The sequence below is a fragment of the Fusarium musae genome, chromosome 3 (genome assembly GCF_019915245.1).
Source record: "Fusarium musae strain F31 chromosome 3, whole genome shotgun sequence".
Classification (NCBI taxonomy): domain Eukaryota; kingdom Fungi; phylum Ascomycota; class Sordariomycetes; order Hypocreales; family Nectriaceae; genus Fusarium; species Fusarium musae.
This window is the reverse complement of record NC_058389.1, coordinates 881730-906405: the sequence shown is the minus strand read 5'-3', so window position 1 is coordinate 906405 and position 24676 is coordinate 881730. Positions and strand designations below refer to the sequence as shown.

Here is a 24676-nt window from a genome sequence, read left to right as displayed (position 1 = left end):
TTAGGTCTTATTTCCTTACAAACCTTCGCTTCTTCTCAGTCGTCTGTCACAGTTTCTTCATCTCCTTTTCAAGCAAAACTGTTTTAATTCTTTCGACAAATATCATAACACTATGCATTCTACAATCTTTGCCCTCGTTGCCGTTGCTGGCTATGTCTCTGCTGGACCTACCGCCCGCTCTCAGACCGAGTGTTCAGGCGTTGGCCAGTTCTACACTTGTGCGAATAATGGTTTCCGCGGTTATTGCTCCGTTGATCCTTGTGCCATAAAGTGGTGCACTGATTTCGTCGAGGGTACTTGCGATCCCGCCTTTATCACCAAGCCTGCTGATGCTACCGAGACCGAGGAGTGCGCTGAACCTACCGAGACCGAGGAGGGAGAGCACTGGGAGCCTGAGACTACCCCTGCTTCTCTTCCCGAGGGCCAATGTGCCCCTGGCACTGGCTTCTTCCAGGTCTGCTCCAACGGCTTCAAGGGCTGCTGCAAGTCCGACGCCTGTGCTGGCAAGGACGCTGTCTGCCCTGATGACAAGGTCAAGCGCGCTGATGACCCAACTGTCTGCGCTCCCGGTACCGGTTTCTTCCAGTCTTGTTCCAATGGCTTCAGAGGCTGCTGCAAGTCTGACGCCTGTACCGGCACCGCTGGAGTCTGCCCCGACAACAAGTCCGAGGCCCCCAAGCCCAAGCCTGAGACCACCACTGAGACTGCTCCTGCTTCTCTCCCCGATGGACAGTGTGCTCCTGGTACCGGCTTCTTCCAAGTCTGCTCTAATGGCTTCCGCGGCTGCTGTAAATCTGATGCTTGCACTGGCAACGCTGGTGTCTGCCCCGATAACACCAAGCGATCTGACGACCCTACCGTCTGCCCTCCCGGAACAGGCTTCTTCCAGTCTTGCTCTAACGGTTTCCGTGGGTGCTGCAAGTCTGATGCCTGCTCTCAATCTCAGCCCATCTGCCCCGACACCATCGCCAAGCGCTCTGACGATCCCACTGTCTGCGCTCCCGGCACAGGATTCTTCCAGTCCTGCTCAAACGGCTTCCGAGGATGCTGCAAGTCTGACGCCTGCTCCGGCTCCGCTCCCATCTGCCCCGACGCCGTCGCCAAGCGCTCCGATGATCCTACCGTCTGCCCTCCCGGAACCGGCTTCTTCCAATCCTGCTCCAACGGCTTCCGTGGCTGCTGCAAGGGCGATGCCTGCGGTAACACCTGGTGCCCCGACTACAAGACCGGCACCTACGAGCCCGCCCAGACATTCAAGGTCAAGGCTCGCTCTGATGGTACTTGCCGCCCTGGCACCGGTTTCTTCCAGGTCTGCGCCAACGGCTTCAAGGGATGCTGCAAGAAGGACGCTTGCTCTCAGAAGAAGCCCGTCTGCCCCAAGTAAGAGGCATTCATTTTCCACATTTTCCAGTAATGGTTTTACATTGGCATAGCGTTGCATAGAACATTACTAGCGTGCATAGATAGATATGGTGTTTGTCGATTTTGTTTGGAACAGTCCTTTATGAGTTATTATGGCATTGATTGAGCTCCTATTCTTGGTATTTACTTATTTAGAGCATTGATTTTGTCGAACACGATAAAAATCTAACTAATACACTCCTTTAGAAAGTTTGAGTCTGCTGATTGATCCCGCGAACCATTTACAAGACAAAGTTTCGGAGATGCCTCGCGAAGGCCTCGCCTGGGTGACCGTAGAGGTTGTCTGCTCAATTTCCAAACTGCTTAGCCATCATCATTTCAGTGCAGACTGTGCATCTGTAATTGCGGACAGCCTCTTCTCTGGCCCGTTGCTGACAAAGTTGTACCATCGTGACATTCTGACAACTCCCGTTGCTGCGGCCAAAACCAGGAGAGCAGCACAGCAAAGACAGCGTGTCACTCCCCGGCAGCGAATTTCGTGAATGACTTCCCATATAAACAAAGAAACGGCCGCAGATAAAAGCAATGTTTGGTGTAACAAAGCTCCTCTCGTGGCTGATCTGAGCCGATCGACGCTGGTTATCCACCCGCGAAGGAACCATGGCAAGACAAATAAGACCAGAGTGAGAAGTACCAGAACACTTCGAAGACATTGGCTATTACTTTCCCAAAGACGTTGTGCATATGTAAGCCACAGGGCAGATTCTAGGTGCAACCAGAGAAAGGTCGGCGGTGTAAATTTGTCGAAGGCCCTCAAAGGTCGTCTGGTTCGAGGGTCATCGTTTCTGGAGCCAGGTATTTCGCATTCCAAGGTAATGAAGTCTAGTAGGGGAGATAAGAAAGGTATCATTTGCATGGCTTTCAGCGCGACGATAACGTTGATGTTGTGATGATCATGTTCAGTTGCGCGGGGTTGAGTCTTGGCTGTAAATATCTGACTGAGTTCATAACCCTATGACGAATGCAGAGCTTGGCGTCTTGGAGCATATAGTTTTCCTGCTAAGAACCGTCTTTATTTAGGTCAATTAATGAGCTTACCACATAAAATAGTAACGTATTCTTATTATGCGGCCTAAAAGTTCTGTCTAAGATTTAAACCTATCAGCACCAGCCTTCAAGATCATCTCAAACAGCTCAACATCCTTCCTAGCATCCACCGCACTTGTCTTGGGCACTTTCCCTCCAACAACACAATCATAGAGATCCAGCATCTCCAGTGTATACGGATCCTCATATGTCTTCCTGATGATCCTCTCTTGAAAGCCACCCTCGCCAATCTTCTCTCGGATCGTCATAATGACTGGCAGCCCCTTGACGTAAGGAGAGTCAAAGTTGACTCTCACGATCTTGTTGGCGGAGTAGACTTCGATGTGCGCATCAAACTGAGGAACGCCACTAAGACCTGATTCATATGTGACGGGGAAATCATCGTATTGAAATAGTACGCTGAAGATACCGGGGAGGGTTAGGACAGCGCCGGCAACGAATTTGGGCATGCCGAGAATCTCGCGCATGGCTGAAAGATCGTGGGTCCCAAGGCTATATCACAGTTCAGCGCTATGTTGCATGATAAGGTGAGGATCACTTACGCTCCCAGAACTCTTAGCAATCTTTGCGATTGCGGTGTGCTGGGTACCCCAAACTCTTTGACAAGAGCTTGTTCAAAGATATCAGCTTCCCGATGGCTTCTATCCAGACCATCTTCCTCAGTGAAATCATTAAACTTCTGAGGGAACGTGCCGTTCTGCTCGACGAAGGTGGAGTTGGGCCCGATGATGTCCCTCACTCTCGCATATTGAATCTTCTCCATACCCCCAACTTCTTCCACAGCATCGATAAAAGCAGTAGCGTAACGTCGCATTGTTCCAACAAATACTTTGCCTTTTGAAACCTTCTCCGCCTCAATAAGTCTGTCTATGTCTCGGAAACAAGTGGCCGCTGGCTTCTCAATAAGACAGTACTTGTCATTATTGAGAGCTAGTATACCGTGCTCAACGTGGTATGCGTCTGCGTTGGCGATCAATACCACGTCGACATCTGGTGAGGAGCAGAGTTCTTCAGGGTTGGTGGTTGTTTTGGGATTCCCGCCCTGGACTTTGGTGGTGCAGTGGGCTAGAGCTTGCTTGGAGATATCGCAGAGGTAGGTTATTTGGAACTTTTTGGATAGGAAGTTGATATTGGGAATATGGGCGACTTGCGAGATCTCTCCGCAGCCTATGATGCCAACCCGAAGGATGCGATCTGATGTGTTTGACATGGTGATAAGTGAAAGAGGGATTGAATGATTGATGTTATGTTCTGGGCTCTTGAACTGTAACAAAAGGGTACAAATACAAGTCTAGACGAGTTAAAGAAGAGCTATTTATCCTTCATCTCCTCTGTCATCAATGCGTAGTACCCTGTGGATTGGAGTATCACTCCTCCCATCTGTGTTCCCCACATACCGCTACTCCCCGACACCAAAAGAGCATTCAGCTCCGCTACTACGCGAAAGGATCATGACTCGAGCCCTGGCTTCGGACCATGCTAAAATGTAACCATACTTTATAAGTTTATCTTCTCCCCCACGGGGTCACTAAGGTTCCTCCGTTACGGGGAACGAAAATCCGGGGTCTAGATGAGGGAGCATCTGAGTGCTTTAAAAGGAGCTTATCATCCCCTCTTTTGGACCTCTTCATTCCTCAAACCGTCAAGTTATTGTGGTTCTTTGGCGTGCTTACCATCTTCATCTCTTATCATTTACTCTGCCTTGAGATAATGGGTGTCTTTTCATGCAAGAAAGAGGACGAATTGGCTGTTGGATCGGAGCTCTCACGAGTACGACGCCCCATCTCCCTCCCGATCTTCGTTTCACAGACTGACGATTATTCTATACAGGCCCTCCCTGAGAATCCCAAACCATGGTACATGACTTGGCATCTGGTCAAGCTCAACCTATGCCTTTTGGTCCCTCTATTTTCTTCCGCGTCCGTTGGCTACGATGGTATACCTTAATCTCTTTACGGTTCTACTCCAACTCTGACATGGCCTAGGATCAATGATGAACGGTCTGCAAACTCTGCCTCAATGGCGCGAGTTCTTCGGCAGTCCAGAGGGCGCGCTTCTCGGACTCATGAACTCTGTTTATCCCCTCGGCAAAGTCATCTCTCTCTTCGTGGTGGCTTATATCTGTGATCGCTGGGGACGTAAGCTTCCTATTCTTATTGGTCTCATCACCTGCATTGGCTTCGCGACTCTACAGGGTCTTTCGCAGAACCTACACAGCTTCATCGTTGCGAGAGCCTTCTTAGGTTTCTTCACTAGCTTCATCGGCCAACCTAGCCCTATCATCATCACCGAGCTTGCGTACCCAACTCAGAGAGGCAAAGTGACTGCTTTGTATAACACCTTTTTCGTAAGTCTAGATTCTGTCTTGTTTACTGCAGTATGCTGACTTTGTACGCCATTTTAGTACTTTGGCTCTATTTTCGCCGCTTGGTGTACTTATGGCACCTTCAAAAACCCGACAACTTGGAGCTGGCGAATTCCGTCTCTGCTCCAAGGTGCGTTGCCAGTCATCCAGCTTTTGGGCCTCTATTTCCTGCCAGAATCTCCCAGGTAAGAACGTCGCATCAATCTATAACTTTCCAGAAGCTTACACAACCGACCTAGATGGCTTGTCTCTAAAGGCCGCAAGGAAGAAGCCCGAAAAGTCCTTGCCGAATTCCACGCAGGTGGAGATCTGGAGTCTCCTCTCGTAGAATTTGAGATGCAAGAAATCGAACTGGCACTCACCCAGGAAGCCGACGCTATTTCTGCCGTCTCATGGGCTGAACTGTTCCGCACCCCAGCGAATCGCAAGCGCACGCTTATTGCTGTCATCGTTGGTTGGTTTGCTCAGTGGAACGGCGTCGGAGTCGTCAGCTATTACCTTGTTCTCGTTCTCAACACGATCGGTATCACCAAGGTCAAGGACCAGACCCTCATCAACGGACTTCTTCAGATTTTCAACTGGCTCGCTTCGACTTTTCTGGGCGCCATGATGGTAGATCGACTCGGCCGCCGGACTCTGTTCCTGCTCTCTACGGGTGGCATGCTTGTCTCTTATATCATTTGGACCGGCCTTACTGCGCATTTCGTCAGCAGCCATGATGAGGCGACAGGCCGTGCGGTGGTAGCTTTCATCTTCATCTTCTATCTATTCTATGACATCGCATGGACGCCCCTTCTCCAAGCCTACCCCGTCGAAATCTTTCCGTATACCCTGCGAGGACGTGGCCTTTCTATCACCTACATCTCGACTTTCACTGGACTTATTGTCGGCAACCAGGTGAACCCAATCGCTATGAAGGCTATCACTTGGAAATACTACATTGTGTTTTGTTGTATCCTCGCAGTTCTTTTCGTCATCATTTGGTTCTTGTTTCCCGAGACGAAGGGCCATACGCTTGAGGAGATCCGAGAAGTCTTTGAGGGGAAGCTTGATGACCAGGATAAGTTGGCTAGGGTTGAATCAGCTATTGGAGAGGAGAACACTGGGCAGAAGGGCGGCAATGCGAAGCAGGTTGAGATCGCCAACTAGGCTTCGTTACAAGGTATTTTGGTTTCAAGGTACGACTGTTGATCTTATTGGAGATTGGAGATGTTGGGATAATGGTTCAGGAACATGATTTGCAAGTTTATGTTAGTCCTTTAGCCCAGGTACTCATAGGTGTACGATTTTTCACTTCAGGTTAGCGTCATCAACTATTGCTTAAGTGTTTCCAGCCGATCCATCTGGCGCCATGATATCTTCAGGCCCTGATAGCGCACAAGAGGTCGTGTCAAGTCCTCGGAAATATCATCATTTAAAGAGTCATCGAATATCCGTGGTTGGTTCTTGGCTTATCCGGATTAAGCTTATCGACCGGACCAGGACAAGGACCAGGACCAGGACCAGGGGATTTCCCGTTGTTATGCCGGAGGAGGAGGGGGCGAGGTCGTAGTCGTAGTCGGGGAGTAGCGGAGTTATGCTAAACAGTGGAGAAGTTGCTCCAGTTACTCCATCTCAGACGACTGTATTTAGCCGAAGTTGATGCATGATGTGAATCTCGATGCTTTCGTTTATTATCCTGCAACTTTCGTCCTTCTGGCTTCTAATAGTCTTTGTTCTAGACATATTTTTACTTCTCGTCCAGAGTCTCTATCACTATGTCTCAATCAAAACCAACTCTACGATGGGGCATCATCGGCACAGGCCTGATCTCATCATGGTTCATTCAGGACCTCCTCATCGAGAGAGAAAATGCCCAAGCAACACATCACATTCAAGCCATTGGATCATCTTCAGTCCAAAAGGGGACAAAGTTTGTTGAGACACACATGCCAGGACAGACCCAACTTCCATCCATCTACGGAAGCTATGAGCAAGCTTATCAAGACCCCAATGTTGATATCATCTACATCGGAACTCCTCATGGCTTTCACAAGAAGAACTGCCTCGATGCGATTTCACACGGAAAGCATATCTTGTGTGAAAAGGCATTCACTCTCAATGCTAGGGAGGCAAGAGAGGTTCTGGATGCAGCTAAGAAGAAAGGCGTATTCATCATGGAGGCTATGTGGACTCGCTTCTTTCCTCTAGTTAAATCTCTCCAGAAGGTCATCCACGAGGAAAAGGCTGTTGGAGATGTAGTTCGAGTGTTTGCAGACTTTGCCATGAACCAGAACATCGAATCAAAGGGTCCTGACTCACGATTGAAAGATCTATCTCTTGGTGCTGGCAGCCTGTTGGATATTGGTATCTACAGTCTGACTTGGGGCCTTGTGACCCTCGATGCCGGTGTAGGTGAAAAGGCAACTACACCAAAGATCACTGCCGCCCAAACTCTCGTCGATGGTATCGACATCGGTACTTCGATCATCCTCTTATATCCCGATGGAAAACAGGGTATCTTGACCTCTAACTCAAAAGTCAAAACTCCAGAGGCTTTCTGTCGTGTCGAAGGCACCAAGGGCCATATCATTGTAGAAGGCTTTGCGGGTTCGGTTCCTGCATCATTCACCGTTTACAAGGACGTAGAGAGTGAGGGGAAGAAATATGAGTTTGAGAGACCCGGTAAGGGATTTTACTGGGAGGCTGATGCAGTGGCACTTGATATTGCTGCTGGCAAGGTTGAGAGCGATACTATGCCCTGGGCTGAGACTATTCGGGTCATGGAGATTATGGATGAGGTCAGAAAGCAGGGCGGCTCCAAGTTTCCTCAGGACTAAATAAAAATGAATGATATATGCATTTGTTGATAACATCGGACGGGCAGAGACGAGATTTCTCGTCAAAGTATGATAAGCATGAACCGTTGACAATGCCCATCGCATTAGCCCTAAACGGAGGACTCCCAACATGCAAACGTGCGCTAGGAGAGAAATGAAAACCCACGACCTTAATCTGAAATAATAGAGAGACTTAGGGAACTCGGTATAAGTTTAGGATACCTTTCACTGAGTTGATCTTAATATTACCCTATGTTATGGTCCCACGTTTTCTTGCTCCCGGACGGTCTGCAAGATAGCTCAGAGGGATGTAGGGTACTAATCAACACCAGCTAACACCGCTCTGAGTTAGTCTCCGCTACTCCGCGAGACTAAAGCTACACTAAAATCAAGCACCATAAACTTAAGATCTCCGCTACTCCCCGACATTCCTCTACCTTATTCAAGATCCTTTCCAATTCCTCACTCCACAATGTTCAGCCAGGGCGGTGCCAGTTCCTTGGGTCAGCAGGGACAGGGCAATAAGCGACAACGCACAGCAGCCATGTATCACCGCAAGCGTGCCGTGACAGCCTGCCAATCTTGCCGATTGAGAAAGACCAAATGTGACAATGTCCGGCCAGTCTGTGGGTTCTGCTCCAGGAGCGGTGCTCAGTGCGTCTATCCTGGCTCTGGCCCTGATAGTGATTACTCAAGGTTAGTAGCAGACTGACGGTCATTGGACTCTGACTGATGGAATGGATAGCTATGATCCTGCTAGTTTGACTATCCTGGATCGACTCAACCATGTTGTGTCTCTTCTTGAGTCTCGACCTCTAGCAGTACTTGTAAATGATTCAGAGTCATACGACTCACCGCAAGGAGCATCTAATTTATCAGCAGGGCATGCTAGTATCACTCAGCCATTGCGTGTTGCTCCAATCCACGCATCGAGAGACTTGACGACTCTTGTCCCTGAATATGACGTACTGCAGGTCCTTGAACGCCCTGACTTTCCTTCAGCATCAAACAATTGTGAGAGTATTATGAGGTGGCCGATCTTTCAAGGCCTCGTGCCTGATACCCACTCTTTCGTCCTGGAGCTAAACGAAGATGTTGAAGCGAGGTCCAGCGATACCCGGGGCGCCTCAGGTGGAAGAGGAGTCCAGGAGGAGGATTTTGTTCCTCTTTCAAAACGGTTCCTTGCTTACGTGCATGTGAAGAATCCGATTTTGGATGTTAAGGATTATAAGAAGAAGGTCAGAGAAGCAGCCGAAAATGGACCAAGATGGAATGGCGAGTCTTGCCTTGTAGTAAGTATTCACTCAAGTCACTTCGATGGATCATATTGATTTTTTCAAGTTAATATCTTGCGCCATAGCATGTTTGTCGGTGCCATTTCATACGGAGGCAGATGCGGATGGCTCTCCTGCCTCTACTCGCTCATCGACAACCCCGGTCGTGGACCCGGATACCGCTGCCTCATACTACCTGGCAGCAAAGAAAAGGCTCGGGCTACTCCAGCCATCACTCCTATATATACAGTGCTTGTTCCTCTGTGGTATATATGAGATGTACTGCCTTCACCCACTGCAAGCATGGTTTCACTTTAATCGAGCATGCGTCGATTTGCGAAACATTCTGTGGACTCGCAGTCAGAAGAAGTCGAGCCAGGCAACCACGCAGGAAACTCGCCGCCTTGAACAAAGACTGTATTGGTCTTGCGTCAAAACAGAATAGTAAGTGGAGCCAACATTCGTCTTTCAATGACCTAGATTAACAAGTTCGCTGTAGTGAATTGCGGTATGAGATACCGTTACCGCCAAGTGGTATCGCGCAGTGCAACTATCCAGACATGTTCCCTTCTCCACCAACAGAACTGACTTCCCCATCGGCCTATGATCGAGGTGACACATTGGATGATGATGTTGTGCCAGAAGAAGAGAAGAGCTGGTTCTACTACTTGGCAGAAATCTCTTATAGAAGGATGATGAACCGAGCCATGTCTGTAATGGCTCGGAGCGGAGAGCAAGGTTGGACTGATAACATTTGTGAAGCTATGGAGCATTGCAAGGAGTTTAACGAACAAATAGATCTTTGGTGAGTCCTTCTTTTAATCGTAGGATTAGCGCTAATATGTGCCAGGTATTCGCATATTCCTCCTCAAATCGACCCCAAAAACGCAGTTCACGCCAACAACGAGCTGGCACAGTTCTTGAAAAACCGTGAACTATCTTGTAGAGAATGGATACACCGCCCTTTTCTTTTCTACATACTTCACCAATCGCCAGACGATGCACACTACGGTCGAGCTATCCCACTGGCGCAGAGATGTCTAGAGTTGTGCGTAGAGCACCTCTTCCGAACGTATGGGCATAACCGGCATCATGGAACGTGGTATATTGCACGTTCCTGTGTGACCAAAGCTTTGATCTTGTTGGCTGCGGCTAAGAGTGGTCGCATATCACTTCCTACAGGCTGGAAAGAGGCGTTGGAAATTGCGCGGTGGACAGCAAATCGGTGGTCAGGTGAAGCTCCGGACCTTGAGTGGGCCCAAAGAATATTGGAGGGGATATTGGGAGAGGTTGAAAATCATGTGTAAAAAGTGTATAGAATTCGATGGTTCAGCGGAGACTGCCTAGAGGCAGCCGTGTCTCTGATTGGTGATGTAACCGCTCATCTTTCAGCCGCAGCTGGGCTTGGGCTTATTTTCTCACCTCCACAGCATTATTTCCTTTATTTTTTCAGCCTGAACAAACAGGCACTGTATCATATGTATGGCAACTCGAAGATAAAAGTGACTGAACTGGAATCCGAGGATCATCAAGACCAGCCTTACAAATACCGAGCACTCGAGTCTGAACTCCACATCAGGCTAATTCAGCTACTACCTGGCAATCCTGACGAAGGAATTCGACTACGAATCTCACATGAACTTCTGAGGAAACCGGAGCGACCTAGGCCACAGCGCCTATCCTGGAAACATCTAAAAAAGAACGCTCCCACCAGGATGGGAAGTCGTTGAAACCGTCGAAGGCAGATTTGTCTTCATGGGCGAGTCCGAAGATGCATCAAGAACACTCGAACACACTCTGAACGCATATCAAGCCCGGCTTTGTTCAGACTCTCACGACAAGATATATGGATTACTGGCTATTCTTCCACCGAGGTTTGCGAGTGAGATCAAGCCGGATTATGAACAGCCTATCGACGAGCTATACAAGTCCTGCTTTCTGGCTAGTACCAAGGCTCTTAACCGCTGGGAGCTGCGTGGTCGTCCGCGAAATCCCGATGAGGAAACCTGCCCTTCTTGGATTCCCGATCTTTCTGAAGCAGATCCATACGGCCAGAGAGTATCACACCACTATGCCTCTGGATGTTCTGTTATACACTATGAGTACCAAGCGCCCAATCTGCTAAAGGTAGTTGGCATACGATTCGACACTGTGAGTCTGTTTCTGAAAAGACCTTTGATCATTGGGACGATGGTGAAACAGCAATTCGTTCTATCAGATCTTGGGAGCCTGAATGTTCTCTCACAGACCCGTATCCTGGTGGGGGCACCTATTTGGATGCTTTTGCGGCCACCTTTATCCAAGATGGAAGAATTGAACGTCGTCCTGCCAAGGGATTTACCCTTGAGCATGTCAAAGAAAGGTTCAAAACTCAATTTCTCTCGACAGCCTCGACACCGGTATCGAAGCTGACTCGTGGAGACATGATGGAATATGTCATTTGGACATGTTCTAAAGGTAGAGCAATGGTCACAACTGAGAGGGGTAGTATTGGCTTAGCCTGTACTTTCGCGAAGCCAGGTATTTGAGAAACTATGATATCTTGGATATATGCTGATAGAATCAGGGGATGTGATTTGCGTCGTTCTAGGATGTGACTTTCCAGTACTCCTCCGTCCTTTTGAGGATAACACCTGGAATTTTTTGAGTGACTGCTATGTATGGGATCTAGAAGCTACACAAGGCTTGCTAGGTCCTCTTCCGTCCCAGTGGTAAGCCCAGCTATTCTATGATCCCGTTACCGAACAACGGTCTTACACCCGGTATCATAACACCGAAACGGGAGAGCTGACAGCAGAAGACCCTAGGCTGGAGCCTCTTGCAGGATGGCAGCGTGTTTCAGTGGAGGAGGTAGGGCGAGATCTTACAGGCGATGACCCAGAGGTGTATGACTTCTTCCGGAACATGGATAATGGCAGAGTCGTAGATTCTGATCCAAGATTAGAACCAGAAGCTCTCAAGAGCCGAGGAGTGAACCTGGAAACTTTTGTATTAAGCTAGGACTTCAACAGTCCTCTATGATGGCTAACAAAGAATTATTCATTGGAGGGGTATAACACTTTCTCCAGCGGCACAAACTCCTCCTTGATCGTCCTTGTGCTTACGAACCTCTGCAAATGGGCCATAGTTCCAGTCTTATCATTAGTACCCGAGTCACGAGAACCACCAAACGGCTGCTGAGCCACCACTGCACCAGTGCACTTTGTGTTCAGATACAGCATGCCAGCAGCGTGCTTCAGGGCGTTCTGAGCATGGCGTAACACGTAGGGGTCTTTCGCAAAGATACTGCCTGTCAAGGCGTATCTCGACGTTGTGTCAAGGAGCTTTAGGGTCTCCTCCCACTCATTATCTGGAAAGACGTAAATGCCAAGGATAGGACCGAAAAGCTCTTGTGTCATAATTTCATGACGAGGGTTGGTAGTCTGATAGACTGTTGGGTAGACGTAGTATCCCTTGTCCTTGGAAGTCTTGCCACCAACGACAAGTTCCAGATCCTTGTCATTCTTGGCATCTTCGATAATCTTGTTAAGCTTATCAAAAGAAGCTTCATGAATAACCGGATTGATAAAGTTCTCGTAGTTCTCGACGTCTCCAACCTTCAGAGCAGACACTTGCTCTTGAAGGTGTTTCTTGAACTCAGGCCATACTGACTCAGCGACGTAGACTCGAGAGTTGGCTGAGCACTTCTGTCCCTGGTATTCGAAGGCTGCGCGAACTGTGTTGAGAGCAGCACTCTTGACATCTGCGGTTGGGTGAACAATTCCCCAGTTCTTGCCGCCAGTCTCTCCGACAACGCGGGGATACGAGTTGTAGATCTCATCTCCGATACCGTTGCCGATCTTCTTCTGTAATCCCTTGAAGACCTTCGTAGAGCCGATGAAGGTTAGAGCGCCGAACTCAGGTCTCTTCAGGACTGCATCAGTGACCTCATTGGGTTCACCTGGTAAGAATTGAATGACGTCTTTGGGTAGACCAGCTTCAAGAAGGATCTGGTACAGAAGCCAACTAGCATGGATGGCTGAGTCAGAAGGCTTCCAAACAACAACATTCCCGAGTAAGGCTGCTGGCCCGACAAGAGTGGCACCAAGAGCAGTAAAGTTGAAAGGGGACACCGCATATACAAAGCCCTCCAATGGTCTATACTCCATCTTATTCCATACACCCGGCGTCTGAACCTTCGGTTGCTGAGCATATAGCTTCCACGCCTCATCGATATAATGACGGAAGAAGTCTGCCGTCTCAGCTGGGGCATCGATCTCAGCCTGCCAGATATTCTTGCCCATGCCGAGCATAGTTGCAGCGACGATATCAGAGCGATATTTACCAGTTACCAACTCAGCTGCACGAAGGAAAATGGCTGCGCGGTCTTCAAAGGGCAGAGCTTCCCAAGCCGGCTTAGCCTTAAGAGCGGCGTCGATAGCTGCGTTGACATGCTCAGGCGTGGCGGTTGCGTATTCTGCTACGACTTCTTTGTGGTTTGATGGGTTTTGTTGTTTGAGAATTTGCTTGCTGGTGATCTGAGGCCGATATAAGTATATTAATATCTCTAAAAGAACAAGTATCTCACCTCGGCGCCACTGATTTGAATGGGGATCTTGACAGGGAACGAGCTTTTGAGCTTCTTAATGCTTTCTGTGAGTTGGGCTCGTTCTGGAGAGCCCTTGGCGTAGTCGAACTAGGGTGTCATGTAAGTATGAAGCACTTAATGTCTAAAACGACTTACCATTTTCTCATTATCGAATTTTGGTGGGTTCCATAGACTCAACTGTCGACTGGATAAAAGAGCTTTGGGCTTGTGCTGGTGAAAAGCACCAAGTCGAGCCAGAGGCCGATGCTGAAAGCCATGAGATCTGAACATGATCGTCTACTAAAATCGCAGTGAGCAAGAGATATTGCAGTAATGTGCGGTAAGAATCTGTATCCTATCTCAAAGTCAATCGCTTTATAAGTCAAGAGGCACAGAGCAGGCCAAGAGAAGTCGGGATGCCATCCCGACTACATATCTCGCTCCGACACTTCAACAGACAAGTCAGGCAACACCTGCATATGCGGGTGAATCCAGCTCGTAACCGATTCTCCACCTTCTGGAGCCATTGGTACCGGCACTTATCAGCGAAATCTGCATGAGTAGAGTATCACATCCTCGTGACCTCCTCCGCATAACGGCCCGCATTTTGTGACACAGATACTCTGTTGGATCATGCAGGGTTTGCTCTCAAGGCGACAAGATAGGAATAGAAGCGTCGGCGAATCGTTCCGACCTTTATTATTCGCGTGACGTAGATTGGTGTTAGATAGTGATGGTGGCAGGACAGTGGGAGAATGTTGGACGGTGACACCGACACTTCCATGAGAATATATGAAAGCCACGGACATCTTTTGATAAGCTAGAATCCTTCCATTACCGCCTAGCCACCAATTTCACTTATTCAACATGCTTTCCAGAACAACAATTCATCATCAAAGGTGTTTATTGCCTCTATCCCGCCTTTACATCCAACCACAAATTAGAACTGTTACCAATGAAGCGCTGAGAACCTCTCTAAAGCCTCCTCAGGCGCGCATGGTGGAGGAACCATCACCTCTATCCAAGATACCGATGGGAGTGCTCTTGCGTTCCATCGCCTTGACAACAGTAATGGCAAATAAGTGGCTACTACGGCCATCACTTGCATTCATCGCGCTTATCACACAGTCCAACTCAGCCATCCTCAACCCTGATAAGAACCCAGTGCTCAGTCGGATTCTACAATGGACTATCTATGACCACTTTTGCGCTGGGAACAGCATTCCAGAAGTGTCAAATACTGTCAAGTACATCAAGAAGCTTGGCTTCCATGGCATCATTCTTGGATATTCGAAAGATGTCGTGTTGGACCCCAACGTGAAGCTCCCGACCACTGGCGTTGAGGACTATCCAAAAGAGTGCTACGATATGATCGATGAATGGAAGAAGGGCAACATTGATACTCTTAACATGATTGAGGCTGGTGATCTTCTAGCTGTCAAGTAAGTACCCTACTTCAGTGCAAATGACAAGTAACTTACATGGCTCAGGGTGACTGGTGCCGGACCCATCGCCGTAGACGCTTTACGGGCTGGCAGACCTATGAATAGATACCTCCAAAAGGCTCTCAACGATATTTGTAGCGAGACCCGAAAGCGTGGGTGTCAACTCTGGATAGACGCGGAACAACAAGCTATGCAACCTACACTTGACGAGTGGACCATCACCCTGATGCGCGAACACAATCGGCACGGGAATGCTCTGGTTTACAACACCATTCAAGCTTATCTCAAAGGTGCCAGACAAAACGCGAAAAGGCATATCCAACTAGCGGCCAAAGAAGGCTGGACTGTGGGCATCAAGCTAGTTCGCGGTGCATATATCGAGAATGAGATCAGATCCCTCATTCACGATACAAAAGAGGATACGGACAATTCATATAACGATATTGCCGACATGCTAATTTCTCAAAGAGTGCCCGACGAAGCTGCCAACCTCAGCTTCCCAGACGCGGCACTCGTTCTGGCGACACATAACGCTGAGAGTGCGCAGAAGGCTCTAGGCACACACCGAAAGCGGCTTAAGGCTGGTCTCCCCACAGTGCCTATGAAGTGTGCTCAGATTATGGGCATGGCCGACGAATTGAGTTGTAAGCTGCTGCAGGATTACGAGAAGGCCGTAAAGGAGAACAGAGTCACTTCCGAGACACCAAAGATCTACAAGTGTTTACCGTGGGGCTCAGTGCAGGAATGCATTAATTATTTGTACCGACGAGCGGTGGAGAATCGTGGTGCAGTGGAGAGGACGCAGCATATGGCGCTGGCGATGAGACAGGAGCTCCGACGTAGAATACTGGGTTAAGTAAATACATAGAAATACAAATTGAAACCTGCTGAGATTTATATCGAATCATGATGAGAACTGAGTACTGCTCAGTGAGTAGATCTAGGATTGGAGCTGAATTAATGTTGATCTATACAAGATCAAGTTCTACAGTAAAGAAAACTGGACAGTCCTCGCTATGACGCCTTTTCATTCTCCAATTTAGTCAACAGTTTACTCTTAGGTTGCTCATCGGTCCATCTTGTCCTCGGAAGTTCGAAAGTCGAAGATATCCGCCCGTACGACATGCCACCCAGTTGTCCGATGGGCCGTAGCTTGTCAAACTCAATGTGACTAAAGTCTTCATTGGCAGCATCTTCCTGAACCCAAAACCTTGTAGCCTTGATGAGAACCATTCCATAATTACTCATTCCTGGTCTTTTGCTCACGAACTCTTTGATATCCACGACCTGCCCTTCAATAGAAAGTACCGACTCTCTAACGCGGGACGGCTTGACAGTCGTTGTTGGAGCTTCAGTCAAGCCAGTAATATCCCATTCTGATACTTCATATGGAGCATCAATGGAAGAAGCATTGACTGCTTCTATCATATTCTCCGAAACGGTATTAATGACACATTCCGCAGTATCCTTCAGATTCTGATACGTATCTTTAGCCGACCCAAAGCGAGATGAGAAGCTAACGATGAACATGGGCGGGTCATGATCAACGACCTGAAAATAACTAAAAGGCGCCAAGTTCTTTACTCCGCCATCGCCGGAAACAGTGCTGATGAAACCAACAGGCCGTGGTGCAATACCAGAAATCAAAAGTCGGTAGTTCTGCCCGACGGATCTGTCAGGCGAATACGGGTCGATCTCTCGGTGGATCTTGTCAGTGGGGGATTGACCAGTGCGCACACCATCCCCGTATGACCATGATGGGTCTGGGGACTTTGTTATCTCGATGGGTTTGCTGGAGTGATCAAAGTCTGGTCTGTTGGCTATCGTTTCCTCGAAATTGGTGATTGGTTGCACTGCTGAGAATGCAGGCTTAGCTGCAGTTACAGCTGCAGCTGACGAGTTCAGTCGCATTGATGTGTTTGTTATCAGGCATTTGCGTGCATGCAACGTCGATGGTCTAGATTGGAGGGTCAGATACTGTGCCTCTGAACAATATGGCCGACTCCGACATGTCTTTCTGACTGACCTGGATGCAATTGCGGCGCGAAACGTAGTCAAAACCCTGGTCATTGTGACAGTTCTGACATCAAAGCGTTGACCAATTCTAGAAACAGGCCCACAGGGATCTCTTCCAGAAGCACTGAACCTGGCAGTCGACTTACACTGACACAAATCTCAAGTGCAAAAGTCGGGATTGTTATACCGATATAGGACACTAACAGTCTCCGGGTGATAAGCTTCCACTATCGGGATCTCATTCCGACCGCTCTCACTCCGCAGCCGATAACGCTCCCTCAAAGCCGGTGATAAGCTTTTCCCACGAACGCTAGGCAAAGACCGTGCCGGAATGATATTCCAGCTAAAAGACTTAAGTCGGAACAGCACCCCGACCTCTCTCCTCAACAGCCATTGTCAATTGCGCAACGATGCCTGCTACACAGAATGGCCAGTTTCGGATTATTAAGAAATGTGCTAAAGCGTGAGTTCTTTTCTGGCCCGCTGGAAGCCGATTGCTGATTGTCGTGGCTGTTGGGTAGGTGTAAGCGATGTCGGTCTATGAAGGTCAAGTGTTCGGGGGCGCAGCCTTGTCTGAGGTGTGGACGGAAGAACGAGAGATGCATATACGAGGCGGAAGAGAAGAAGGTATCGGTGCCTGAGAGGTGAGTCTCATCACCTTTTTTAATCTTGCTGTGGCTAATTCTTGGGACAGCTACCTGCGTGCCTTGGAGAGGCGACAAGATGGACTTCCATCGCCAGGGTCGTTTGGGAATGGAAGTAGGCCACGTCCAAGGCACTCTTCTGTTTCTGACTATGGTATTTCCGGTGTAGTCACACGGGACGTCTCCCTGGCCGGGGATGGAGGTGAGTTACCAGCCAACAACCTGCCATCCTTACTGACGTAGCTACTCAAGATCTTACTCTTGGAACACCTCAAGATCATGACGAGAACGACGAAACAAACGAGGCTGCCTCGCTATCCACTAATGACGTCCTCGACCCGGCCTTCCGACAAAACCCCCTCGTCGACAATGACTATGTGTTCGGCCAAGCCATGGGCCGCTACTGTAAGTGCCCTCCGTCAATCATCGGCATATACTAACGGATCTCCACAGGGTACATGGGACCCGCATCATCATGGGCCTTCTGCAGAAGAGTCCTAGCCTTAGTAGGCAAGCATCTCCCCGAAGCAAACAACGAGCCTCTACCCTGGCACCTCGACGGAGTGGCCTTCCGACTACAGTGGAGACCACTTATGCCAGATGAGCCACCGGATATTTCCAATCTACCTCCATCGGACTATGCATACTTTCTCATTCAGACTGCGAGGTTCTACCTTGGCCCGTTGGCGAGTTTGATAGACGAGGCTGAGTTTCTTCAGCATTTCAAAGAGCTCTATCAAGATGCCTCAGCGAAAGCGGCTTCGTGTAAGCTGTGGTATGCGCAGTATTTACTCATGATCGCTTTCGGTAAAGCTTTCCTCAGTGGGAAGAGTACTAACGGAAGTCCACCGGGGTATCAATACGCTGCACGGGCGATGCCATTGATGCCAGAGTTAGCAGGCATTGCGCTTGATCCGGTTCTCTCTGCACAAACACTCACTCTAGCTGCTATATACTTTCAGTCGATTGACATGCGAGTAGCAGCATATCAACATATCGGACAGGCTCTCCGGATATGTGTTCTGTCTGGATTCCACAGGCATATGCCGGAAGAAGCTGTCGGAGCGCAACACTCCAAGCGATGCCACATAATATTCTGGGTGGTTTATATGCTAGACCAAGAGTTTGCTGCACTGATTGGTGCAACCAGCGCGATTCGGGACGAGGACATAACTAATAAATTACCTTCCCAGGCGGACAGCTCGTTAAGCTCACTGAGTCTGACCCTTCATGTTCAGCTTGCTCGGTTAATAGCTCGACTACTGGGGAGTGAGTGCCGTCCTCATTAAATCCACCACGAAATGGCTGCTAACATTTTGAAGCGGTATACGGCGTTGGGAAAGATTACGATGGCACCCTTTTTAGCAACACACAGTCTATCCTACGCAACTTGGCTGAGCTAAACCGTGATCTGAACAACATCATCAACAATCATTTCCGAGACTCAATCAGCAAAGCGTCAAGAATTGCAACGAGACTGCTGCTCCAATATCACCACGTAAGTTTCAGAGTGCAGCGCCAAATTTGAGATTTCTGAACTGACCTTCTTTCAGTGCGTCGTACTCACGACGAGACCGCAGATAATGTGTGCCTTGCATATGCACATCGAACAGTCAAAGACACAAATGATGACCCACGGCTTATCACTATCTCCACCGGTTGCATCGCTTATACAGTCATGCGTTAGCTCAGCGCAGGCGATTTTGAAGACGCTCCGTGCCTTGGCAGATGAAGATCTCATCGGTAAGTACCATTGTCAATCAATTCAATTCTGAATCTGACTTTTTGTCGTAGAGGCATTTTTGCCTTTTCAGATTGAGTATGCCTCGTCGTCAGCGTTCCTCCTCCACCTAATCCCTATAATCTGCCCATCTCTTCTTTCAGATGATTCATGGCGTGATGATGCTCGCTATGTATTTGACACTCTGATTGCGAAAGGAAGTCTCATTGCTCCTTTGCGTAAAGTAGAGCTTGAGCAGTTGGAGCAAAAGTTATCTGCTCTGACGCCGGCTAGTAATATCGCAACACCGGAAGTACCAAACCAGAGAGAAGATCATGTCGACGTCCAAGAAGAGCAAAACGGAGAACCTGACTTACAGGAACATGTCTCGGATGAGACAGGATGGGACCTCTTTGCGGCTAATGCCATGGCGGGGTTGACGCCTGGGGAGTTGCTAGATCTGGCAGAACAGCTCGATGTAGATAGTTTTCTGTATCAGCCCGAGATGTAAGAAAGCTAAAAACCATCGAAACAATTAATAAGATGCCATTGCAATTGCCATTATCTCCTCTAGGTATTTGTAGATAATCTGATGTGACCTGATGCTATCCTTGTTTAGGCCAAAGACGTTTTCAGCCCATCTGATAGGGTGCAGCTGTTCCAAGCCACAGGCTGACTCCAAGGCTCACAACCATGAGTTCAGCTGAAATCACTCAACTTGCCAGCTTCAACAACTAGAATTTGACACAAAGCCATCCAGATTTTGGCCTAGCCCCTACTCTATACTTCTTGGTATCTCAAAGACTATCCTATGGCCTACCCGCAAGTGTCAGCAGACGCACGGGTCCCTTCCCCGCCGCCCATTAGGATAGGCAAAGGCAAAGGCAAAGGTCGCCCATACGACGTCCCTCCACCACGTCCGCCAAATCAGCCATATGGGGTAGTTCCAGAGGCAAGCTACAATAATCAATTTATGCCATATCCCTACGATTACAATGTCATGCCACCGCTATCTCCACCTACACCAAAAGCTGCCCTTAGCCCGAGCCCCAAGCTACTCCAGAACCAGCAGGCTGCATCTTCGTTTAGCGAGCTGTCTTATCAGTACAGACCCATTGAAGATGCATCCATCAGACTTGTTAGAATACTGCCGGAGAGGAAGACGATGATCAAGTGCGAGATTATCCATGTTTCTTTGGAACAGCCTCCTCCTTATATGGCTATCTCGTACACTTGGGGTGATACGGGTGATACCCGAAAAATTGAGATTGAAGGATGTTTGATCCCCATAGCTGTCAGTCTTCACGGCGCACTGCAAGCACTTCGAAAAAAACACTCATCCGTGCTGGTGTGGGCAGATGCTTTGTGCATCAACCAAAAGGATCGTGATGAGCGTAGTCAGCAGGTTCAACTCATGCCGTTCATCTATTCCAATGCGGATAGCGTGGCAATCTGGCTCGGCCCGGAAGAGAACGACAGCGTAAGAGCCGTTAGTTTGCTCGACGCTATCGCGACTACAGGTGAACCTTTTGGTTCCAGCAATATTTCCAAAATCTTAGCGGCTGGGACCGAAAACGGTGACCTTTTGGCGGTGGTGTCACTCTTTGGGAGGGAATATTGGAGACGATTATGGGTCGTCCAAGAAGTCTTCAATGCGAAACGAATAATGGTTTACTGTGGCTCGACTCGTCTTGAGTGGAAGAAATACCAGAGCGCTTCAGTACTATTCAGCCAACGTCGAGGAGAGCTTATCTTCAATAACAAGGACCAACTCAAGAGGCGACTGGCGACTTCACCTGACCAGTTCAGCTATGTTCAGACGCTCATTTACCAAGGGCCAGCTAGTCTACCAGACCTCAAATTCCACATGTCGGATGGCGAAGAGGCTCTTCTACAGGTGTTACGAACTTGCCGCAGGAAGCTCGCATCTGATCCTAGAGATAAGCTCTACGGAATACTTGGGGTCTTACCAGCCAGTATTCGGGAAGAGTTCCGCGCGGACTACAATCTCTCCGTGAAGGATGTGTACACTGAGATTGTCGACTTTCTTCTTAAGACGACTGAGAAGCTCGACATTATCTGCGAAGCGATCCACTTCCCTGTTCATACCAGCACCGCTAATCTTCCAACATTCGTTCCCGACTGGTCACACGTTCCACAAACGTCGGCAATGGGCTTCAAATACAACTTCGCAGCTTCTGGCTCCAGCAAAGCTATTTGCAGGTTCCGTGACGAACGCCTCAACAAACTTGAGATTTCAGGGCTCGAGATTGATGTTGTGCAGAGCAAAGGTGTCGTCGTCGGAACGCTTTGCAACTTGGGAGATTATCTCATGGCGTTCCTACACTGGAGAGCGCTACTTCTTCAGGCCATTGAAGGTCGCACTGAGCAGGAAATACAAATGGCAGAAGAATGTTTCGCAGCGACGATATGTCTCGGGCAAATCCCATCGGAATATGACCGAGGCCGATGGCAGGCAGAAATTTACCATGTCTTTGCGAATCTCTTTCGCGACCGTCTACCATACATCAGACTCGATGACAGACTAGCGTACTGCTTGAAATCTCCATCCGAGGTTAAAGCTGAGATGAGGCGGCACTTTTTACAGATTCATTTTGGAGATCGTATGATGGGGAGATGTTTCTGTCTTACACAGAATCGTCGGCTTGCGATGGGATCGGGGTTCATGCTTGCGGGTGATATAATTGTCGTGCCGTTGGGTTGTTCGACGCCGATATTGTTGAGGGCTGAGGGGACGCAGGGTGAGTATAGATACGTGGGCGATATATTTATTGATGGGTATATGTTTGGCAAAGCTGTTGATCAATGGCAGGCTGGGAAGAGGCAGTTGAACAAGTACATACTTCACTAACATTGAGTATTTTCGCCGATGTCTATCGATCCAAAGAGTCCTCGGTATCTTGAATGGTCTGAATGGTGGGTGATGTCAGGGCGTCATGTGGTGCACCTCGGTCCGCCCATTGGTGATCGGACATAGTGCCTATGTACCCGGTCAGTGGTCATTGATTTAGCCTTCGGAAGGCCCAGCCAATAACCAGCCTAACCTAACGAGTGATTGCTAGTGAGGCATATATCTTGACGGCTATGAAAGAGAAGATGGTTACACAAGCCAAACAAGTAAAACTCCGAGCTGATACCCGCCGCAATCGTACGTTGGCCTGACGTCAGACAGATTGAGTTAGTGAGGCGAGCACTCAAACGCGCTTCGGAGCGAGGCCAAGTGACCTGTGCCTTTGGGGGGACAGAAAACGTTGGGCTGACATGCCGGGTATCTCCCACTATCCCGAGTTGGAACCTTTATGTCTCCCCCGAGGCATCCCTGTCACCGACTGAGACTCACCGGTCATGATAGAGGTGCATTAAGAGGAGCCGTAACAAGCTTATCAGAATATATACGTGAGATAGGACTGATATCACTGAGTCTTGACAGATCTCACATTTGTCCTTTCAGTGCACCGTAGTCTCTTTGTCTCTGCCTCTGAACCTTTTGGCGATAAACCCCAGTCATCGACATTTCTTATCGACCCTGGAAGTTCTTGGCATGCGGCGCATTTCCCCACATCCCAACAACCGTCAATCGGATCAGCGCCAACGCGATCTCTCATAGTGGAGTGATCATGGGCTCTATCTCGACTTCTACACAAGGCTCGCCAGACTCTGAACTTATACTAGGCGATGCGCTTTGGAGGGAAAGGGTTCCGCACATTAACGGAGAGAACTACTTCTTCTGGCCGTATCCGGTCCTGAAAAGGCTGATAACGCGGGATACAATCATCCGACAACTCCAATCCGTCAAGATAGGACTGGAGAGCGCGGAGGCATGCAGCGATCTAATCTTGGGCACCGACAAACCCCCTTTTCTTCGAGCCTTTGCAATACTGGTCCTTGTAGAACGAAGCGGCGATATCCAGGGTTTCATAGATGCAGACTTGCATGACGAAAGATTTCCTCTCGTACAAGGATCGGGGTATCATCTTACGGCCCAGATCTGCATGGCAAACCTGGGGTGGTCTTATATGCAGAGAGACTATTTCAACATTAATCAACTACGAATGTCGCCGGGGTTCTTTGCACTGGGAGAAGATTACGAGGCTCGGCACTATGATATGCCCAAAGGACAGATGCTCCCCTGGGTGTTATGCAGAGACAGCTATGGAGTACACGAAGAGACACTGTCAGGGGGATGCGGGCAGGTCGTCAAGTACAAGATTGACACCAACTCACATGGGTTTACCCCGTTACTGGAGAAGGTGAGTTTGGCTTTCAATCCTTGCTAATTTACGAGACTCTAATATCCATACCGCATAGCATGGCTTTTATGTTAGCTTCGTTGCCGTCAAGTCTTTGAAAACTGCAAGCCGGGAGAAAGACAGGTCGAGCAAAGAATTGGAAATGCTCAAACGATTCAGCGGTCTTAGTCACCCGAATATTATCGCGCTTTTGGCTACATACACTCTCCAAAGCCGATTTCACTTCGTCTTTCCAGCCGCCGAATACGATCTTCTCATGTATTGGAAAATCCACCCTGGTCCACTCGTGAATCCCTCTTCTGCAAACAGCGAAGGTCTCCTATGGCTATCGGAACAAATTCGAAATATCATTGGGGCCCTTGCACATATCCATGAAGGCAGAAAATCCCATATGGATACGGAGACAATGTTCGGCAGACATGGCGATGTAAAACCTGCCAATATTCTTTGGTTTAGATCACGGAAAGAGAAGCGAGGCGCGTTTGTGATATCGGATTTTGGCATTGCGGATGCCCACCGGGAGGAAACCAGATCTATTATTCCTGCAGCCGATTTGCCTGTCACACCCAGATATCGAGCACCCGAGTGCGATATCCGTGATGGTCGGATATCCAGAGCGTATGATGTCTGGAGTCTCGGCTGTCTATTACTTGAAATGACTTGTTGGCTCCTTGGGGGAAATGACCTGAGAGAACGATTCAAGGACATCCTGGTTTCGCCTTATATAACTGGGGTCATGACCGACATATACTTCGATTTTAAATGGCTTGACCCTGGAGAGGGCTACAGGCTTGGGGTAAAAGAACAAATCGTCAAGGTAAGTATCCCAAGATAGAAACTTGCTACAACCTCTTTCTGACACTATTGGCAGTGGATCGGTTCTTTGCATAGGAAGCGGGGTTGCAGCGCCTACGTTCATGCTCTGCTCGATATAATACATCAAGATATGCTGGCCGTTGACCAGAGTAGGAGGAAAAGCATGGCCGAATTATTTGAGAGTTTTGGCGAGATGCACCAGCGCGTCCTTGATAACATTGACTATATTAAAGCTCCGGAACTGAGGGAAATAAGCTCGGAGGCAAGATA

At 48.8% G+C, this 24676-nt stretch overlaps 10 protein-coding genes across 10 annotated transcripts; 7 read left to right on the top strand and 3 right to left on the bottom strand.

The window, feature by feature from the left end:
- Window positions 1-112: 112 nt before the first annotated feature.
- J7337_003760 (uncharacterized protein) lies at window positions 113-1384 on the top strand (the record flags this gene model as incomplete). The annotated part of the gene is made up of 1 exon (XM_044821470.1): window positions 113-1384. One exon carries the CDS (start codon window positions 113-115, stop codon window positions 1382-1384), a length of 1272 nt encoding a protein of 423 aa, XP_044682803.1.
- Window positions 1385-2507: 1123 nt separating this feature from the next.
- J7337_003759 (uncharacterized protein) lies at window positions 2508-3679 on the bottom strand (the record flags this gene model as incomplete). The annotated part of the gene is made up of 2 exons (XM_044821469.1): window positions 2508-2961; window positions 3012-3679. The coding sequence occupies 2 exons, from the start codon at window positions 3677-3679 to the stop codon at window positions 2508-2510; spliced, it is 1122 nt and encodes a 373-aa protein (XP_044682802.1).
- A 783-nt stretch (window positions 3680-4462) lies between these two features.
- J7337_003758 (uncharacterized protein) lies at window positions 4463-5983 on the top strand (the record flags this gene model as incomplete). Its single annotated transcript, XM_044821468.1, has 3 exons — window positions 4463-4816; window positions 4874-5019; window positions 5074-5983. 3 exons carry the CDS (start codon window positions 4463-4465, stop codon window positions 5981-5983), a joined length of 1410 nt encoding a protein of 469 aa, XP_044682801.1.
- A 608-nt stretch (window positions 5984-6591) lies between these two features.
- On the top strand, window positions 6592-7653 carry J7337_003757 (uncharacterized protein; the record flags this gene model as incomplete). The annotated part of the gene is made up of 1 exon (XM_044821467.1): window positions 6592-7653. The coding sequence occupies one exon, from the start codon at window positions 6592-6594 to the stop codon at window positions 7651-7653; it is 1062 nt and encodes a 353-aa protein (XP_044682800.1).
- A 472-nt stretch (window positions 7654-8125) lies between these two features.
- Window positions 8126-9335, top strand: J7337_003756 (uncharacterized protein; the record flags this gene model as incomplete). Its single annotated transcript, XM_044821466.1, has 3 exons — window positions 8126-8349; window positions 8399-8945; window positions 9288-9335. The coding sequence occupies 3 exons, from the start codon at window positions 8126-8128 to the stop codon at window positions 9333-9335; spliced, it is 819 nt and encodes a 272-aa protein (XP_044682799.1).
- Window positions 9336-11962: 2627 nt separating this feature from the next.
- Window positions 11963-13653, bottom strand: J7337_003755 (uncharacterized protein; the record flags this gene model as incomplete). The annotated part of the gene is made up of 3 exons (XM_044821465.1): window positions 11963-13444; window positions 13495-13602; window positions 13651-13653. 3 exons carry the CDS (start codon window positions 13651-13653, stop codon window positions 11963-11965), a joined length of 1593 nt encoding a protein of 530 aa, XP_044682798.1.
- An 873-nt stretch (window positions 13654-14526) lies between these two features.
- Window positions 14527-15795, top strand: J7337_003754 (uncharacterized protein; the record flags this gene model as incomplete). Its single annotated transcript, XM_044821464.1, has 2 exons — window positions 14527-14936; window positions 14985-15795. 2 exons carry the CDS (start codon window positions 14527-14529, stop codon window positions 15793-15795), a joined length of 1221 nt encoding a protein of 406 aa, XP_044682797.1.
- A 158-nt stretch (window positions 15796-15953) lies between these two features.
- Window positions 15954-16850, bottom strand: J7337_003753 (uncharacterized protein; the record flags this gene model as incomplete). The annotated part of the gene is made up of 1 exon (XM_044821463.1): window positions 15954-16850. The coding sequence occupies one exon, from the start codon at window positions 16848-16850 to the stop codon at window positions 15954-15956; it is 897 nt and encodes a 298-aa protein (XP_044682796.1).
- A 2377-nt stretch (window positions 16851-19227) lies between these two features.
- On the top strand, window positions 19228-19830 carry J7337_003752 (uncharacterized protein; the record flags this gene model as incomplete). Its single annotated transcript, XM_044821462.1, has 2 exons — window positions 19228-19342; window positions 19394-19830. 2 exons carry the CDS (start codon window positions 19228-19230, stop codon window positions 19828-19830), a joined length of 552 nt encoding a protein of 183 aa, XP_044682795.1.
- Window positions 19831-20319: 489 nt separating this feature from the next.
- J7337_003751 (uncharacterized protein) lies at window positions 20320-22191 on the top strand (the record flags this gene model as incomplete). Its single annotated transcript, XM_044821461.1, has 1 exon — window positions 20320-22191. One exon carries the CDS (start codon window positions 20320-20322, stop codon window positions 22189-22191), a length of 1872 nt encoding a protein of 623 aa, XP_044682794.1.
- Between the last annotated feature and the right edge of the window lie 2485 nt (window positions 22192-24676).